A 20,517-nucleotide genomic window follows, 5' to 3' on the forward strand; every position below is an offset into this window, starting at 1 on the left:
AAATATCACATTGCACAACCATAGTTATGGTGTTCAAAGTTGGTTTGCATAATTTTATGAATGTATAAATCATAAAATCATAAAAACATTTTGGTGAGGAAATTTTGTATCACATAATCAGACAGTCATATCCCCTGCAAAAATGATTTCATGATTTTATGATTTATCCATGCATAAAATTATGCAAACCAACTTTGAACACCATAAGTACTATGTCTACTTTGCCAAACCACAATTTCACATCCCAATTCCCTCTCTAACTAATGTAAAAGTAATGTCTAAAAATTGCAAATCAACAGCCGAGTCTATGTTTTGGGTGTGGTTGGTGAAGTAGCCAAGAAAATTATCTCTCTTGAAGTAAGCCAGCTTTACTCCTTGGCCCAGAGACCTGATATGACTCTGTCTCATAGCCAGAGCTTATTAGCCACACCCAACCTCATTTGCCTGGCATTCAGAACTAATGTAGATTTGACCAGACAAATACTGATAAATTCTCACAAATTGCACCCAATATTAGTACACACAACACTGTGTAATTAAACTACCAGTAATGGTAGCGTAATGGTAACGTAACAATTTTTTGACTATTATCATTACTGTTATCTGTAATGGACAATTTTTACTTTATAATTATCCATTTGCACTATTTTTTTGTTTAAATTACGTTATCCTGTCGGCGGGAGGGGATTTTTTGCCCGCTGCTACGTTACTGAAGTGCAGGAACAGATTAAATTACTTGTAATATTATGGATAATTTAGTTAAAAATAAATATTATTATTGTTTTTGAGGGGAGGATCACCTTCAATGCCTTCCCAGCCTCCACAAATTCCCCAGTCAAAGGGATATCCTCGCGAAGCCACATCAGGCTACTAACACAGTGCGCCATGGTTGAGGGGAGTAGGCTCCCACAGCGACTGCTACAAACATCTGACACTGCCAAGAATAATCTCTCAACAGCGCAGGAGCTCCCAGATAAGCGCAAAGATTTGTGACTAAGGATGTGGCTGGGATTTTTTTGAAGGCAAACAGTTGCCCCTGGACCAATACAATTACTGTGTGTGCTAGAGCTTGCAAAAAATATCATTGGGTTAGGGCTGTTTCACCCCTGGGAATTGAGATAACACATTATCCAGGGGTGAAGTGCTATATAAGCATATTATCCAGGAGCGGAGCACCGTACAGCATCTGCTTCACAGCAATAACGCACTATCCTGGAAAATTATCATTACATTATCTGTTTCAGGATGCAAAAACAAAAACACGCACACAATTATGTTACGGGCGCGTCAGGAAATCACAAATTCCAGATAGCAGTAACGTAGCTGGGCGGCAACTGAAACCATTACATTACTGAGATAACGTGGATAACATAGGGTAACGTATTTACCCAGTGTTGGTACACAGCCATGAAACTATCTTGCCTGTAAAAGTTACATTTTTCATGTCCCTATTTACCATACCTGTGACCTAGGTTTTTGAAATGTACACCCCTTGACAATAACATGTTTGAAACCATTTTTATCTCATCTCCAGAACCATTCCTTTCCAGAAATGATTTTCAATGGGAATGAGGTCCCATTCTAATGCCAAGGTTTTGTTGCACAAGATTATTGATTTGAATGCTTGTCAACAGTTGGGTGGTACTCATCCAGAATCTGTGTTTAGCCAATGACCTTGCCAATTGAACCAAGATGCTAATCCAAGACATTCAACCAAGAGTACTCAAAGTTCTGATCCTGTCAGGTCCAATTTGGATGCTTACCCCAAGTTAAGCTAATACACAAGCCAAGAATTGAATTTGGTTCTGCCTTTTCTCAATTTCAGTTCCCAATAGTTGCTGCATTTGCAATTTCAATTAATAATAGCCAGTGAAACTTGCTTTCAACTGTGGGAGTATCCCTACCAAGGCCAATATTTGCCCACAGGCAATTTTACATTGCTCTGTCCAGATTAACCTTGGTGTTGGAAATGTGTGTGGGAATTGTTACTGATGAAGAGCAAAAGTTCTCAATTTACCCCTGCTCAGGTCATATTTAGAAGACAATAAAATCCATCTGAATTTTGATTGTAATGATTCAGAGGTTTTCTATTTATTTTTTGTTAGAAATCTGTATATCTGCTTTTAATTATGTTGTGTAGTACAGTATAGTTGGTCTTGATTGTTATCTTTATATTTCTGCTGTTTTCATTTGCTCCTCTGATCTACTTCCATGCGGCTTATATTTGTACCATTGCTTGGGCTCAATCCCTTTATCTCAAAAAAATATATTTACATTTGTTTTTTAATTATGGGAGGTTCGAGTGTCATGTTTGATTTTTCTTAGCTTATTTGCCGTGGCGCAGCCACAATTTCCCTAGTATATGTAAAAGCAACGAAGGGTAGTTATGTTACGTTGCATTATCCGCGCAATTTTGGTAACGTAACTACCCCCGTTATCCGGGGCCCCCTGTTACTTTACTAGTAACGGGGTCATTTCAGGCCCCGCGCGTAACGTAACAGGCCTGATTTTTGAGGCCCGTTATCGCGTTATCCCCCGGATAACGCGATAACGGACCATTTAAGGCTTTTTAGCCTCATTTTTTGCCTGTTCTCAAGGGCTCTGCGCGCCCAGATAACGCAACGAGTATAAAAAAAACCGGCTCAGCGTGTTGCGATAACGTAATCGCACTGCCGTTACGCGTAACGCGTAGATAACGACAAAAATTTTGTTACGTTACCGTTATCTACGCGTTACGCATAGCATAACTACCCTTTGTTGGTAAAAGGGTAGTATGTAAGCTATATACATGCAGTTTCGTCGCATTCCTCTTGATGACCGGAACAGTCCCGGTTATTGAGAGGAGTAAACACACCTCTTGATGACCGGAACAGTCCCGGTCATCGAGAGATTAAGCATTCCTCTCGATGACCGGAACAGTCCCGGTCATTGAGAGATTAAGCATTCCTGTTGATGACCGGAACAGTCCCGGTCATCGAGAGGAGTAAACACTGCTCCTCTCAACAACTGGAACAGACCCGGTCATCAAGAGTGTTCCTCCTCTTGATGACCGGGACTGTTCCGGTCATCAAGAGGAATGCTTAATCTCTTGATGGCCGGGAATGTTCCGGTCATCAAGAGGAATGCTTAATCTCTTGATGACCGGGACTGTTCCGGTCATCAAGAGGAATGCTTAATCTCTCGATGACTGGGACTGTTCCGGTCATCAAGAGGAATGCTTAATCTCTTGATGACCGGGACTGTTCCGGTCATCAAGAGGAATGCTTATGTCTTGATGACCGGGACTGTTCCGGTCATCAAACTGAATGCTTAATCTCTTGATTACCGGGACTGTTCCATTCATCGAGATGAATGCTTAATCTCTTGATGACCGGGACTGTTCCGGTCATTGAGAGGTGTGTTTACTCCTCTCAATACCTGGGACCGTTCCGGTCATTGAGAGGAATGCGTAATCCCCTCGATGACTGGTGATTTGCACTCCACGTGCGTGCTAGCCGGTCATTGGGGGAGTGTGCATGTACTCCGCTTCGGGACCAGCCCGTGCCGGCCATCCGCACGGCGAAGTCATGGGGTATGTACTTCTGCCCCTTGAACTCTGTTTTCGAGGGGCTGTGTACCCAATCCATGGCTTTTTAGCAGGTTGAAAATCCCCGGGGGGTGCGCCCTGGGGAGATGCTCCGCTTATTTTTTGTATTTTTTATCATCCTTTTTTTATGTCATGCTGGGGGCTCCAAATGCCCCAAGAAAAGCAAGAAAAATCCCCTCTGCCGGCTGGCAGAAAAAAAAATGAGAATTTGATGGTTTATTTTCTGAAGTGCGCGAAGCGTTTTGAGCTTCCGCGCACTGTGGCCGGGACGTCAAGTGGACGCCCCCTGCATTGCGCGACAAGTTTTTTGCAGTGTGCGAAGTACATCCATAAAAATAAAGAAATGAAAAATGTGGAAAATTTCTAATTTCTTGCCAATTTCTAATCAGAATGTTCATTGCCGTTCAAACCAAGGAGGCAAAATTGGAGAGCACAGTATGGCATGCAACAGCTGCAATGAAAAAAATAAAATAAAATAAAAATAAAAAAATGAAAAATTTTGAAACCATTGCCAATGATTTTTTGGTTGGATGGGTTATCCACCAATTTCAAATTTAACTCAGGGACTGCAGCCCAAATCACCACCAATTGGACTCAATTTATTTGATACAATAAGAATCATTGTCAATGGATTCAAAATTGTTCATTTTTTATCATTCCTGTTGCATGCCATACTGTGCTCTACAATTTCCCCTCTGTGGTTTGAACCGCAATGAAAATTCTGAGAAATTGGCAAGAAATTAGAAATTTTCCACATTTTTCTATTTTTACTTTTTTTATTTCACTAGAGGCCAAGGCGGCTTCGCCGCTGCACTCCCAGGTCCCAGTATTTAAGGTTTATGGAATATTTGTGGTACTCATGGAGTACTCTCTGGATTGTCTATTTATTATGATGCCACAATTATACCCCTAGCCTAAGTCTGAAAATCAAAATCCTCTTCCTCAGGATATACATACATACTTTGGAAAGAGATTAATTGAATTAGACATTGATCTGACCAGATTACTGTTTTCAAAGTTTTTAATCCACAAGGAGGTGGAATATATTTCTATGATTGAGATCCCCAAGTTCTCTTAGGCTGGTCTTTAGGCTGTACAGTTGCACGCAGCATTCCACTGTACAAGGTTTTTGTCTGGTCCCAAATGTTGGGGTCCAAAACCTAAAAAATACAGTTTTTTCACATATTTTTGGGCGGCTGGGACATGGTATGGTGTCCTAGCTATGGTCTTACACCCACCAGATACTCCTCAAAGCACTGCATTACAGTTTCTGCCTTCATGTGTGGATTTAGTGCCCAACCAGAAGGCATAAGTATGGGTTTAGGAGCCCATACATATGTACTTATGCCTGTATTTGGGAGGTGGATCCCAAAATATGGGCTGTGAGCAAGAAAAAATTGGCTGGACCAAATTGGTTGCCACTTTAGATTTGGAATTCACACACTCTTTATACTCTGTTAGAGTGCTGGACCCCCAACCCAGTTGGGGTTTCAATTTTTGCGGGTAGCTCTGTACAGTAGAATGTTGCGCGTAACTGTAGATGTACCTTTGAATTGATATCAAATTAATATTCTCTGAATTAAAAGTAGGATAAGCCTAAATGTACTCCAAACTTGTACTAATTTCTGGTTTTGGGGGAGGTGGGTTAGGAAGATGGTACTCCAAAAATCTGGAGGGCCTATTTTACTCTTAACTCCATGTTTGTTGGAGCACATGCCTTGGCACTCCAAAATACACCAAAATGGGATGCACTCCACCCTGATTTTGGCTTTGCACTCCAGTGTGCAAATATGAACCGGAGTGCCCACAGTAGTCATCTAGCAGGGCACACCCCACTTGATGACCAGTTAATGTGCAAGTCTTCTCAATGAGCAGTACAGACCAGTCATTGAGAGGTGTGAGACCCCTCAATGGCTGGTACAGATCAGTCTTTAGGAGGTGCGAGACCTCAATGGCCGGTCCAACCGGTCATTGGGAGGTGAGAGATCAATGGCCGGCACGCGACCGGTCATTGTACTGCGGAGCCCCCCTGATGACCCCTTAATGGCCGGTCTGACCGGTCATCAAGAGGTGTGAGACCCCTTGATGACCGGTACCAACCGGCCATCAAGAGGTATGAGACCCCTCGATGGCTGGTCCGACGGCTCATTGGGAGGTGAGGGACCCCTTGATGGCCGGCACCGATCTGTCATTGAGGTGTACTGTACTGCGGAGTCCCCTCAATGACCGGTACCGACCGGCCATCGAGAGGTATGAGACCCCTTGATGGCCGGTCCAACCAGTCATTGAGAGATATGAGACCCCTCGATGGCCGGTCCGACCAGTCATCGAGAGGTGTGAGACCCCTCAATGGCCGGTCCAACCGTTCATCGGGAGGTGAGTGACCCCTCAATGACCGGTCGGACCGACCATTGAGGGGTAATGTACTGTGGAGTCCCCTCAATGACCGGTACAGACCGGCCATCGAGAGGTATGAATCTCCTCAATGCCGGGCTGTTCCGGTCATCAAGAGGTGTTACCTCCCTCAATGACCGCACAGACCAGTCATCAAGAGCTATGAATCCTCACAATGACCGGCACAGACCAGTCATTGGAGAGGAGGAGAATCTGCTCAAAGCCGGTCTGCACCGGTCATCGAGGGGACTCCACAGTGCATTACCCCTTGATGGTTGTGTGAATCCCCCCGATACCACTACAGATTGGCATTGAGACGAGATGGAGACCTCGGGGAGGATGCCTCCCCGGCAAGTTTCCTTGGATCCGGGACATGTCTCGATGACCCTGACTGGTCATCTTGAGGATTCAAGCTCTCAAGCTGACCTGTAAACACTCAGATGAGTGTGTAAAGGCCAGCATTGTGTCTGCCCAGGTGCAGGGCCCTGACAACCAAAAGTTTTGGTTTGAAGGATGTCAGGGCCCTGTGAGCTTGGTCGGATACTTAAAGGGCTGGGGGGGAGCTGTTTGTCCCCCCAGGGGATCTGGTTTTGTCCACCCCCTCCCTGAAGGCCCCCTATTTCATTTGAGTAGGCCCCTTCTTGATTTCAAAAAACAAAAATTCCAAACCCAAACAAAACTTTAACAATTTAAACTTTAAACTCACACAAAACAAGAAAATTTAAACTTTGAACTCACACAACACAAAAACATTTAAACTGTGAACTCACACAAAACAAAAACATTTGAACACAATCAAAACACACAAAAACAATAATTATATAAACTCTGTACATACTGAAAAAAAACTTAAACTTTTTAAACTTAAGGAACACAAATTTCAAACTTTTAATTTCTTCTGCCTGCAATTTCAATGAAATGCAGCATGAACCCATGAAGTCAGTTTCTGTGAAACTGTGGTTTTAATAAACTTGGATAATCATTCTTGGGAACTTTGTTTCCACCCCTGAAGCCAATTTCATGACTTGAAGATTGTGGCCTGAGCTTCTGCATTGAAAAATGTGATACCAGAAACATTAGATGACCCACTGTACCAGCTTGTGGACATGGGTATTGGACCAAACGCCATTGGAGAAAGGAAATGCGGCAAGGCTTAGTGAGAAAAGAGAGATGGAAATTTTACACAAGAGACTCCCAAAATAATCACTTTTTCATCAGAAGATTGAATATTGAGACCAAGGTTAGCCAACTAGACTTATTGCATCTTAATTCTCCTAAAGTAACACCTCATGAATTCCATGTTGGGCCTTGGCTGTAGGTGGCTTTGCAGTAACACTACACTTACACATGCAGGCCTCAAAACCCTGGCCACTGCTTACAGCAAATTTTGACAGGTATTTGCTACCTTGAACAGGAAACCACTATCATGGTACCAGCACTGCAGTACCAGAGCTCATAAATATGTGCTACTATACTACCACTTTTTTGAAAGGGGTGTGTACAGTGGGTCATCTAATGTTTTTGGCACCACATTTTTGAATGCAGAAGCTCAGGACACAGCCTTCAAGTCATGAGATTGTCTACAGGGGTGGAAAATAAGTTCCAAAGAATGATTATGAAATAAATAAAAAAGTAAAAATAAAAAAATGAAAAATGTGGAATTTTTTTAATTTCTAGCAAATTTCTCAGAATGCTCATTACTGTTCAAACCAAGGGGGGAAAATTAGAGAGCACAGTATGGCATGCAACAAGAATGATAAAAAATGAAAATTTTTGAAACCATTGCCAATGATTTTTATTGGAGAAAATAAATTGAGTCAAATTAGTGGTGATTTGGGCTACAGTCCCTGAGTTCAAATGAAATTGGTTGATAACCCATCCACCCAAAAAATCATTGAAAATGGTTTCAAATTTTTTCATTTTTTATCATTCTTGTTGTATGCCACACTTAGCTCTCCAATTTTCCCTCCTTGGTTTGAACAGTGGAGGACTTCCCTTTGATTTACACGGTTGTGTAAAGTCAGATCTGGCACTTGTAAAGCCAGATCTGACTCACCTTGTATTTTTTAGCTTTAGAAGCTTTTCCGCAGGCTTGAGATGCCAGAATACCTGCCAGATTTACAACCCCAGCAACTTGGGCCTCATCCCTCATTTGTTAACCCCATTGAGAGTACACAAACCAAGTCTTGATGGCCGGGCACCACCCTCTCAATGTCAGATTTGTGCCGGTTGTCAAGAGGACACAACCCTCTTGATGGCCGGTACAGACCGGTAATTGAGAGTACACAACCCTCTCAATGGCCGGTACAGACCGCTCATTGAGAGTACAGACCCCTCTCAATGGCCGGTACGGACCGGTCATTGAGAGGGTACAGTGTCCTCTCGATGCCCGGTACAGATGTGTCCTCTGTACCAGTCATCAAGAGGACACATGCCTCTCGATGACCGGTGGGTAGGACATCAAGAGGACACAACGCCGGTCATCGAGAGGACTCAAGCCTCTCAATAGCCGGTACAGATGTACCCCCTCGATGACCGGTCTGTGCCGGCCATCAAGAGGGTTGTGTCCTCTTCATGACCAGCACAGATCTGCCAGGGGGTGGTGCCCTCTCTCTCAATGGTTGGTCTGTACCGGCCATTGAGAGGGATGTGTCCTCTCAAGGTACTGGCCGGTCATTGAGTGGGCTATGTCCTCGCAATGACCAGTCTATACCGGCCATTGAGAGGGTTGTATGGCCGGTCTATACCGGGCATTGAGAGGGTTGAATCCTCTCAATGACCGGTACAGACCAGGCATAAAGTTTGCGTACTCTCAATGGCCGGTCTGTACCGGGCATTGGGAGGGTTGAGTTCCCTCAACAATCGGTCTGTACCGGGCATCAAGAGGGTTGTGTACTCTGGATGGCCGGTACAGACCAGCTATCGGGAGGGTTGTGTACTCTTGATGACCGGTCTGTACCGGCCATTGAGAGGGATGTTCTGGTTTGATCTAGCCACTGAAAAGTGCGTGTAAAACCAGGGTGTAAAAATCTGGCTTTACAAGTGCCAAATCTGACTTTACACGGCCGTGTAAATCAAAGGGAAGTCCTCCAATGAACATTCTGAGAAATTTGCAAGAAATTAAAAAAAAAATCCACATTTTTCATTTTTTGATTTTTACTTTTTTTTATTTCATAATCATTCTTAGGAACTTATTTTCCACCCCTGCAGCCAATGTCATGAGACTTAAAGGCTGTGGCCTGAGCTTCTGCATTCAAAAATGTGGTGCCAAAAACATTAGATGACCCACTGTACATAGCACACCAGCCTCTTTTGAGACACTGATACATACCACAACACATCTCACAACATTCACATATAATGGTATTGACATACATACATGCATACACAAATTAAGACTGCAAAAATTTAAGAAAGTCATGTCAATTACCTCGCCCAGAACCTACAATAAAAATGGCACAAACAACAGAACACTTTTTTATGTTGATTTCAATATGTGAAAAGAAGGAATGAATATGTGCACAAGAAAGAGCTAAGCAGGAGAAGGGGACCCAAGTCAAGGAAAGATAGATTGGAATATTCAATGATGTGGAATAGAGATAGGAAATTCTTATCAGAAGTAGTAGTGTACATACACACATGAAACGGGTGTCTATGAAAGTCACACAGGCTGGGTCCTTTCTATCAAGTGTTTTGTTGTGGTAAGCAGAGAAAAAGGAGGTAATGTGAATATATATATCTATGGGTGGATATACATGGATGAATGATACATGTAAGAAAAGTAAAATCAATCAAAGAAAGAGAAGATGCGAATAAACATTGTATATTCCGCTTTGTTGATCTGATCTGCGGCGATGGACGAGGAGGGGGACGAAAGATGGAGATGAGCAACAGGGGCAAGGAATAGCGGGGGGTTTAGCGAGGCAAGTCCTGATAGGATGTGTTATTGGAAGGAAGGTTAGGATGGAGATGGTCGTCGAGGTCGTCGGTAGGCACGGGCTGGAACTGGGCTTCGCGGACGGGCCGACGGGCAGGCGTGGGGGGAGAGGAGGGATGGTGTTTGAGGATGATTTCGTTTTCCTCGGGGAGGTGAGCGAAGTCGCCCTGGCCGTTTCTGCGCAAGCGTCTGCGGACAAAGAAGATGAGGCCGACGACGAGGCCGACGAGGCCGAGGAAGACCATTGCGGAGGAGGCGTTGTAGTAGTTCTCGTCATGCACCGGGCCCTTGGTCGCCGCCAGCCCCGTCCCTGCTCCGCCCTGCGCTAGCTTCGTCTCGTTTAGTAACACCCGGTTCACCGTCGTCGCCGACTCCTTCCCGATCCGACTCGTGATCTGCGCCGCTGGGCCCGCTGCCGTCATCACATCGATCTCCAGGAACCGGACCCTGTTCATCACCCACAGTTTTCTCCCGTCATTAGTCTTTGGACTCTCGGATCACCAGGCTAAGAGATGTCTCTTACAGCATGTCTTGAGTCACATAGGGGACATCGTACGGGGCCATGTGAGACTGGTTTACGAACAAAATGTTTTAGTAATCAGCTCGTGCATGTTGCCCTACATCCTTGCGTGATCATAAAACGAGACCAGAACACTCACTGCATTGGCTACGAGGACATAGGTCAGGTTTCGTTCTTCCCTCCAGAGACCTGCATAGCTTCCATTGACCTTCCACTGCTGATTGCTGGCTTTGTCCTGCCATAGAAATAACATGAAAAGACGGGTCATGCGGCTGGTCAGTTACGGCGGCTCGAGGAATTCCTGCGCGGGATACAGGCAACGGGAGTGGTCACTCAAACGATCCATCCTTGATGTCCACCCCACGTCAAATGATCAATCATTCGCTCGGTACCCGTATGGCAACAAATCCTGGCAAATGAAAAGAAGGGCAGCCAATCAATGCAAGTTTTCGTAGTAATACAAGGATCGAAAGAAAGAGCGGATAAAGCGGAAGGGAAGCGAACAGGTCTTGATCGCCGGAGAACAGCAAGATTTTGATTTTGTCCAAGAGTTTAGGGAACAGGGTGATCGAGGGTTGGGAGGTTTTGGCCCAGAAGTTGTTGCCCACTTTGGCCTCGCATTCGACCCAGTCGGCCGAATGGTCTTGGGCATGGAGCGCCTTCTTGACATCCGTCCGCGAGAGGTAAGGGGTGATGTCCGCGAGATCCGGCGGCCAGGTTAGGCCACATGCTGGATACGTATCCACGAGTCGAACGTCGTACATGTTCAGACACATCTTCTGTGAATTCACACTGGAACCCCTCCACCAAGCAGGCAAAAAACGTCAACGGCGAGGGAGAGAGAGGAGAAGTGAAGAAGAAGACGAGTGGGGACGACATACGTTTGGACGGTGGAGTCGGTGATGGTGCCCAGGATGCCCTCGCACGCCTCGATGTGGATGGGGGTGGTAGTGTTATTAGACTCGATCCATTCGGTGCATTTCTTGTGCTCCGCCTTGACCTGCTCGGCCGCTTTTGAGGACGGGTTGACGAGCCCGACCTTGAAGGCAAAGTCTGGATAGGCCAGGTATTGGTTGATCGGGTCGACCCATCCGTTGCCTATCATGATTCCTTTCAGTGGGGCACTGATGATGTTGGTATCTAGAATCGCTTGAGCTGTTGGTTGGTGGGTCCATAATTACTGCAGATGTGTTAGTGTTAAAAGCTCTTGTGAGTGTGAGATAAAAAACACGGACCGAGGTAAGGGATGTATTGTCCAGCAAAGCTTTCTCCACAGATGTAGAGATCCATTTTCTGATACTCTGGGAAGATTTTGTAGAAGCGGGCGAGAAGGTTGACCAAGTTAGCGGAGCTGACGTCGAGTTCGTGGACGTAGTTAGGTTTAGGGCCGTAGCTGTAGCCCGTGCCGGTAGGCTGGTCGATGAAGAGCATGTTGGCATACTCGTTCCAGGCGGCATCGACCTCCTTGAGGGCCCCTTCGCCCTTGAGGACCATCCGGAGCGGGCCGACCTCCATCAACGAGCCGTCGAAGGACGAGCAGCCTGGCCCGCCGTTCAGCCATACCAACAGCACCGGTCGATTGGCTATGTGCCGCGCCTTGTTGAGGAAGAAGAACCCGTAGGAATCCTTCTCGGGCTCGATCGTCGACTCGGGCGGCGAGAATGAGAGGTGTCCTGCATATAGTATCAGCTGGGAGTCCTTCGGTTGGCCCGGCAGTGACGGCACATAAAAGTCGGAGGCATTGGGCGGTGGCTTCTTGCTCTTTCCGCCGTTTGGATTTGTGTTTGATGAGGAGGAGGATTCTGAGGGGGTTGAGCGGCGCAAGCGGCGGATGAATTGGGATTGGGTTTCAGGTTTCATGTTCCGTCGATGCAGGCCTTCGCGGGTGGATGATGGGCTCGGGGATGAAACCATTCTTTCGCCGGGGAGTACGGCCAATAAGAGCGCTTTCTGGATATAGACAATGCACCGTTCAGCCATCGATTGATTGGGTTGGATGAGCTCACTCACACTTTGAACAGAGGCTCGGCAGTATTGGGATCCAGGTTCGATTGACGCTGCTCGATCGCTTCCGTCGAGGCTGGTAGTTTTCAGGAGAACTGGGGTGACGAGGGCGGCTGTTGTGCTCCTATTGTCTTCCTGTTGACCAAACATCGACAGACCCGGGCTGCCGCACGGTCCACCCCGATTCCCGCGCCCAAATAGAACCCAACAGAGCAACACCCAACAGTCACTGGGTTCCCCCAATCGAGACAACCGAGAGCCACACACGATTATGTACAATTTCTTCGCGCCACTTCAATCGGCCGGCAGCTGGTCCATCAACGAATAACAGCCTTCCATCCACGCTTGCCTCGATGACCCCTGATCAAAACAATCGGACTCCCAAAAAATCCGATCGACCAAACGAGTGATCACACTCCAGATCTGTCTCCGGAACCCCCAAGCTACTCAGCAAAAGGAGTCTCGCTTCATCAGACTCCCGCCGGCAATACATTTGTGCTTACATAATGTGAAAAGGAGTAGATGATGGACTGTGGGAGCTTTGTTGTGCACGTATCTGTGCAGGAAAGCCCTCAAGTTCCAAACCATGGACGAGTTGAGAGGGGAAGCAGTCATCCAGCGGATTGACTTCTCCCCTAGAGGCTACATAGACCTGTGCGCGGTGTCCAGACTCAGTGGAGCTAATTGAACTTTTGCTGAAATCTCATCTCACATACAATTTTTGGGACCATTTGGCATTTTTCGGTTGCCTACTTTCACGAGCGGTTTGCAAGGCCCTACAATGCCGTTTCTTCCCCACCTGATATCTGTGTGTTTCTTTTTAACCTGGCGCATCGTACTGGGAATCATTTGGGATCAATTGGCCCTGCCCTGGAGCACTTTTTTTTTCTTTTGGATCCAGAATTTTGATGAATAGTTCTTTGAAATTTTGCTTTACGCGGACAAAGAAAATGAAAACTGAGTCTATGGACATGAATAGATACAACAGGTGATAATTCAAATATACATAGTTCACAGGAATTAAAACACACAATAACAAGATGAGAGACAGCCTTATTTTCTTTGCGCTGATGGCGCAACAGATCGCCACTTTTGTGTTCTCTTACATAAATAATAAGTTAGGAAGTGTCATCAAGACTTATAAAATGCTGGGGACGAGAGCTGGAAACCGAAGATGCGAGAGAGCGGGTGGAGAATCGCTGCAAGAAGAGACGGCGACGATTTACGCGAGTTTGTTGTCTGATGGAGCACTAAGTTTGGCGGCGTGGGGGGGAGGCGCGACGCGGACGGAGCTGGGCACCTTGTGGTCCTCGAACGAGGGCCCGCAAATCTCGCTGATCAGGTGGACGGCGGAGTCGGGCTTGTAGTCGAATCGGATCCCCAAGGGGTCTTGGCGGATCGCATCGATCATCGTCGCCGATCTCGTCACGATCGCATGGCCACACGGGGTGCAGTACGTCTCCTTCAAAGCACCAGAAGAAAAATCGCCCGTCAGTTCCTTCTTCTCTCGAAGACATCCAGAGATTTTTTTTTTTTTTTTAGAAATGTATTTACCTTCGAAACAGACAGGAAGGCTCGGTCTGCCCGCGTCAGTTTTCCCGCGATCAAGGAGACGACTTCTCCGAGCGTGATTTTCTCGCCGCTTTGCGCCTCCACAGCGCCCAAGACGGAGGGAAGACAGAACGTAGAATTGTGTGTGTATTGAGAGCAAAACATGTCCCTGAGAAAACGGCAGCGGGAAGGGTTAATACGGCGCAGAGTGGGTGGAGGTGGGGGAGGGCAAGCTCACCTGGTGACGTCGTAGTGTGTGAGGATGCTGTACATGGCCACAGCGGCAATCGAGCCTTCTTGCAAATCGCTCGCGCATCCGGTCTTGATCATGTGACTGGCAGCAGCGAGCCCTTCTTTGGAGCAAGGGGCGGACGCACACGCAGCGGAGACCCAATGCTACACGGAGAGGAACAGGGTAAGCGGGAGGCGAGCGCAGGGGGCCGATGTGGATGGGGGTGTTCGGCTTACGTTGATGGGAGAGACGAGGGAGTCCTTGGCCTCGAAGCTCGACACCAGGCCGAGGATGTTGGCGCAGCTGCCGAACTCGCCGCCCAGCAGGCTCGAGGCAGCCATCTGACACGCCGGCGAAAGCTTGGCTGCACTCCGGGCCGCGGCCGTGCCCTGCGGAACCATCGCCCGGGCGGCCGGCGAGCCCGAAGGGTGCCCAATCGTCGCGCGAAAGCTCGTCGCGCACAGCATCATGACCATCGAGATCATCTGGATTGAGAAAGCCATTGAGATAATTTGGTAGGAGGAGGCGCGAGCTCTTGGCTTTGATGGCGCAGTCTGTAAGATCAGGTCGGATGCAACAGCCTAGGCGGGTAGAGTAAGAGCCGCTTTGGGGATGGGACAAAGGTACTCTTTGGTGTGTGAGGTTGAGGGCGATGAACTAGGTATACTGAGAACTATATATGGGGGAAAGCAGTTGCAGAGAATAGAGCGTGTGTGGGATTGATTGGTCCTCCGAGAAGCTGAGCGTAAGATGCTGATGATAAGATAGGTACAAGGAAAGATACACAGAACAGAATGATGAGGTGGAGTGAAGGAGGATGGTCTGGGGCCGTGTTTTATAGGCATGAGGAAAGACGAAGATGGGTTCGAAAGGCGATGGTAGGATGGGGTTGCTGGGTGGGTTGTCGACGTGGGATTGGAGCTGGCCCGGCAGTAAGACCGCCTCGCGTGTTCCGAACCAACCAGCGTGCCAAGGGGGAGAGGCATCTGCAACAGATGCTGATAGCTTTGGACACTCCCCAGTTCTCCATCGGAGACTGAGATGCCGCCACGGTCGAGGAAGAGAACGCCCCCCTCGGCGGGATGCGTTGCGGTCTCGGGGGAACCGGCGTGTTTCGTCGGTCGACTGCTCCTGGGTGGAACCAGTGGCTTGGCCATCGATGGCCTCGAATCCCACCGAGGAGGGTCCGCAACCGCATCAAGGGTCGAGTGACTCGAGGATTGGGTTGGTTGTGTTTTCGCCTTCTTGTTCGGCGATAGTAATACTGTTGCAGGATGTGGTGGACCAAGATCTCTATCGAATGATAGGGGTTCAAGCCAAGCTCCGTATGCCACAATCTTACAAGTCCCATGGACTCCCGGGAGACATCCACACACAACCACCCTCTCACTTTGACACTGGGATTGGCTCCAATTCGTTGGCTGCACAAGGCTCAATAGCGCTGGTTGACTCCAGCCATCTCGCCGGTTTGGGCCTCCATCGCCACAAAGCAAAGACCGCCCGAGGCGCGAGGGAGGAAAGAAGAAAGCGCCCAACGTGGGGCTCGAACCCACGACAATTCGATGTCAACCGGCACGTGACCACGTGCTTGAAGAAACTCTGGTGTAAGAGTCGAATGCTCTACCAACTGAGCTAGCCGGGCGGCCAAAGAGGGGGATGAAAACTGAAGGCGCAGAGCGGCTATATATCCCAACAGCATGATAATGGGAAAAGAGGTGCGGACGGTGCGCGACTGACGCGCGTCGCTGCGCCGCAATTTTTCCACAGCCGACCACTGGCCAGACTGGAACGCCAGTTCCACGTGTCTTAAGGGTGACAAAGCTAGCCGCTGCGACCTTCGGATACTGATTTGTTATCTAAAGACATTCGAACAAAGGTGAGTGAGTACCAGAGCATACTTGATGCGAACCATTGGCAGTTGATTGAAATGAGATCGACCGCATCCTTCCTCTAGGCTCGCCCATCCCAGGACTGCACCGCCATCGCGTTTATACCTATACCTCATATTCCCCCAAACCAGGCCTCGATCTAAAAACAGGTGTGCATGTCTGACTGTCCTTGTTGTTAGGCGCTATCAGTCTAAGTGACGTGTTGGTCCTTCGGCAGCTTTTCAGCTTGTCAATCGTCATCATCATCGCCGGAATCCATCCTTTCTGCCAACGATTCTCCGTCGGAAAACAAACACAAGCGAGACCTACCAACCGGGTAAGCTGTCCGATTCTTTTGTGAATCGATATTTTCGAGTCTAACTATCACATGCTTTTCGCCCGGCCTCGCAGCAAAACGAGCGCGCCGTGATGTCTAAGCTACAAATTACCGAGACGTCCAGCGTGGACGCGATCCAGTCGATCATCAAAGACCCGTCCATCAAGCCATCAGATGAAGCAATCAAGGTGCTCTTCAGCAGTATCTCCTCCTCGAACGGATCGGTGCGTGCCCAGGCTTTGGAGGCACTAGGTTTAGTCTTATCTCGCCAAGAAAGCCACGGAACGGCTTGGTTTGAAAGCGCGCTAAAATCTCTCATGCATTCCACCGAAGCTCTCGAGGTCTGCAACGGCCTCGCTGCTCTTGCCGCTATCTGGTCGATTTCTCAAGACCACGCCCTCCGCTTCATTCAATCCGAAGGCTTTTTTTCGCGTCTCGCCAACTCGGTCGTTAAGCTTGCCGCGCTTGATCAGAGCCGACCAGAAGAGGCCGACGTGAGCAAATTCTTTTCCGAATTTCTTGCGTGTTGCCTAGACCACAAATCACTCTGCGTGAAAATTCAGTCGGAGTGGCCCGAATGTTCGGATTGGTTAACTGGGATCTCTCGAGGCACCAGTCCCACCTCGGTCTCTATTCCTGCCCGCTGTGGCGCAATTCTGGCGTTACTGAAATTGCGAAGATCAACGGATCTCCAATCCGCGCCGAAACCTTCATCTGATCAGCTTGTCGACATTCTGATGATAAGCTTCTTGGGAAACAAGAATCCTCCAAACTCGGCCATCGAAAGTTTGGCGCTTCTCAGCGAGGACGAATCCGTCCGAAAAACCTTGAGAGGGAGGTCCGAAGCTTTCTTTCAAACTGCCAAATCTCTCACACAAAGTGATCGGGATCACGAGGCCGGCCAAATCAAGTTTACACCCTCTCGATCTTTAGCCTTTGGACTAGCGACCGTCGTCCTCCATCTTGTATCTTTCAAGGTGCTTACAAACGAATTTCCAGCTGATGATAAAGCTCGAGAGAAGCAGGAACACAGAAGACACCGTATGCTACTAGCGGAAAGAGATTATTATGGCTTCCATGCCCCCCAGGAGGATAGAGAGAACGAAAAATATGACAGGGGGGTGTTGCCTTGGCTTCGGTCTACACTCGAACGTAATTCCGACTTCATCCAAACCTTGGCTTGGCTTTCGAAGACTGGCGATGCAAGTCCACAACTCAAAGCCACTATTACCAAAGTGTGGCTGAACCTTGTTGAATATGACAACTGCGCGACGCTTGCATCGGAATCTGGGGGCCTAGAGATTGTGTTGGATATCCTCAACACCCCCAAATTCTCTGGTTATCTCTCGCAACAGCAGTCACCTGGCACACCAGCTTCAGAGACGAACGCAATGTCAACTCTCGGCAGTCTTGTCCTTGATCCACACGAGCTCGAGATGATCCAAGTATTGGCCAAATTGAATGCTTTTTACAGTTCAGACGAGGATCACCAGCGAACAATGGTCAAGCTACTCACTATTCTGTTCCTTCACCCGTCTTCGACCAAGTTTCAGACTTACCTGGCTCTTACAGCCCTTTCTAGTGTTATCCGATCTGAGGGTGCAACGGCCGAAGTGCTTGGATGCTCTCAACTTCTGGATCGATTGGACCAACTCGTGGTATCTGAGTTTTCTCGAGAAATTCTTGAAGTCATCGATAGCCTCATCGCCCAACCAGCCTACTTCAAGAGATTTGCGCCGCCGTCGCCAGCAGACTCAAATCAAACCGATATCACCTATATCACTAGGCTTCAAGATTTAATCAGTTTAATCAACCATAAAGAGGTCAAAGTTTCTTGTCAGGCTGCTAGCGTGTTCCACATCCTTGTTCAAGCATCCCCGGAAGTTGGTCAAGCAATCGTATCCGATCACTCTTTGACTGAGAGTTTGTTGAAGACCTTCAAAATTTGGGCTAATGGCGATCGCGATTCGGACGGCTATTACTTGTCGACGAGTGAGAACATGCGTGCAGCATTTCAGGCAATCTACGATAACCTGCCCTGCCCCTCAGAGGGCGATCCTCCTGCGCTCTTTGTCGACGACCGTTTGCATTATGGGCTCATGCAAATCGACGACTTTTGCGATCAGGGCATGGAACACGGAGATTACAAGGATTGTCGGGATCTCCGAGTGGATATCGCAAGCCTCTCCAAATGCATCGTCGAGCAATTTCACTCACGAAAAAAATTCGAACACTTTGATCTACACAAGTGGAAAGAAGAAGGCGATGAAGATGATGAAGATGATGACGACAATGATGAAGATGAAGACGACAATGATGAAGATGAAGACGACAATGATGAAGATGGAGACGACAATGATGAAGATGAAGACAAAGAATAGGAGGACTTTAGACAACGGAGAGAGACATACTGCGGGGAGGACAGCAAGGATGAAGATGAAGCTGAAAGCAGATGAACATGAAAATGATTGGCCGAACCAGAAGACTGATTATCCCACCCCCCCTCCATATTGTCACATCTTGTCTCACCTTTTGTCCCTTTAGTTGACCAAATGTCCATGTTTTGCTTCTCATTTATTTTGCTTTAAAACACATTATGCAATTTTGATCATTTATTTTCCTTGAAAACACATTTGACACATTTACACAACAAAGGTTCGTCATGCTACGAACAACAGCAACACAAGGGTTTCTTGGCCATTATTCTTATAATTATGTGGCAGTGCATTACATTACTGCACCAACATATAAAGAGCAATTTTTTTTATTTTATGGGTGCATGCGGAGCACCAGATAAATAAGTGTAGTTCCTGTCTGCAAGCCCCACAGATGCAGTTTGTAGTGATATTTTTGTTGATGTTCCTAGTGCACAAGTTAGCTTGAGAATCCGGGAAGACAATGGCCAAAGCTTTTTGTAAGGCAGATTCCGGGTCAGTGAGAAAGACTTGTGGTACGTGTTGTAGTTGTCAGATGTGCTTTCGCAAAGCATTCACTGCCCAGAGCCTGAGGTAATTTTCATCATCCTTGTACTTCATAAAGCAGAAGCCGATTGAGAAAGAGCGGTTGCTTGCCGCCTGACCATGTAGAAGAGGAAAGCCGTAGCGGTTGGTCTTGTACACCAAATCCAAGAGAGCAACGTGATGATTGATACAGGCCAAATAAATTGAACCCAGGTGTGCAAAGAAAAGGTGGAGAACGGCACCACTTGAGTTCACCTTTACTTTGTGGGCCCAGTTAGATTCCTTCAGGACAGCCAATAGAGCCTCCATTGGTGTCTGGCCATGTAGATCCTCACGGCAAATCTTCTGAAGGGTGTTGCTAATTATCACGTTGGTTGCATAAGTCTTGTTATCCAAATTTTGCAGTTGTAACAAGGTCTGCACCGGCTTGAGGAGCTTGGGAGAACTTCTGGATCTCCTCAAACTGCTCATGTATTAGCCGTTTGTGTGCGGAATGACTTGAGGCACTGTTTCACAGTCATGGTTGTGTGTTCCATGTTAAACTTTGAGCATCCAAAACTTTTCATTCATCTTCTTACTAGTAGTAATTGAGTCTTTCATGTGAAAAGGAAAGTTTATCTTGGTGGAGGCAGTTTTACAACCAGACTTATTCAAGATTGTGCATCAGAATCAACCGGATCAATCACACTTGATCTAGAAATTTTTCCTGGGTTGCAAGTTAGCTTTGAAAATTGTGTATCCGTGATTCTTTGCCCATGATTGACAGAAGCCAACCAAGTCATCCATGGAGGCAAACTGAGCACAAGGGGGAGCGTCCAATGGCCCTATGTTGACACAATATCAGCACAATAGCCAAATTTAATATCAGATGAGTTCAAAAACACACCACTGGTGGAAAAGTCATACTGTTTAATATCAGTGATGATTTCTGGGACATCAGCATCCAAGACTTATTTGAGTGATGGGAAATTGAGTGTCTCCATCTGAAGCTGAAATGATGGAGTGGTTATCAGCAGGAAGATGTTCATTGTTAACCAGATTGTTGTTGTTGAACTCCTCTTTCTGGACATGCAGTGTGGTAGATGGAAAAGTGGAAAAATGAAAAGTTTCTTCTATGCCACACAATTA

The 20,517-nt window shown here is 47.2% G+C and overlaps 3 protein-coding genes across 3 annotated transcripts; 1 reads left to right on the plus strand and 2 right to left on the minus strand.

The window, feature by feature from the left end:
• Positions 1–9,895: 9,895 nt before the first annotated feature.
• On the minus strand, positions 9,896–12,591 carry PtA15_6A524 (uncharacterized protein; the record flags this gene model as incomplete). Its single annotated transcript, XM_053170239.1, has 8 exons — positions 9,896–10,364; positions 10,441–10,487; positions 10,577–10,672; positions 10,777–10,846; positions 10,942–11,229; positions 11,319–11,592; positions 11,673–12,387; positions 12,448–12,591. The coding sequence occupies 8 exons, from the start codon at positions 12,589–12,591 to the stop codon at positions 9,896–9,898; spliced, it is 2,103 nt and encodes a 700-aa protein (XP_053021450.1).
• Positions 12,592–13,663: 1,072 nt separating this feature from the next.
• PtA15_6A525 (uncharacterized protein) lies at positions 13,664–14,727 on the minus strand (the record flags this gene model as incomplete). The annotated part of the gene is made up of 4 exons (XM_053170240.1): positions 13,664–13,903; positions 13,996–14,161; positions 14,231–14,388; positions 14,461–14,727. The coding sequence occupies 4 exons, from the start codon at positions 14,725–14,727 to the stop codon at positions 13,664–13,666; spliced, it is 831 nt and encodes a 276-aa protein (XP_053021451.1).
• Positions 14,728–15,551: 824 nt separating this feature from the next.
• PtA15_6A526 (uncharacterized protein) lies at positions 15,552–18,977 on the plus strand (the record flags this gene model as incomplete). The annotated part of the gene is made up of 7 exons (XM_053170241.1): positions 15,552–15,808; positions 16,087–16,100; positions 16,179–16,262; positions 16,293–16,429; positions 16,504–16,923; positions 16,993–18,677; positions 18,974–18,977. The coding sequence occupies 7 exons, from the start codon at positions 15,552–15,554 to the stop codon at positions 18,975–18,977; spliced, it is 2,601 nt and encodes an 866-aa protein (XP_053021452.1).
• Positions 18,978–20,517: the final 1,540 nt, after the last annotated feature.

This window comes from Puccinia triticina, chromosome 6A (genome assembly GCF_026914185.1).
Source record: "Puccinia triticina chromosome 6A, complete sequence".
NCBI classification, from domain to species: domain Eukaryota; kingdom Fungi; phylum Basidiomycota; class Pucciniomycetes; order Pucciniales; family Pucciniaceae; genus Puccinia; species Puccinia triticina.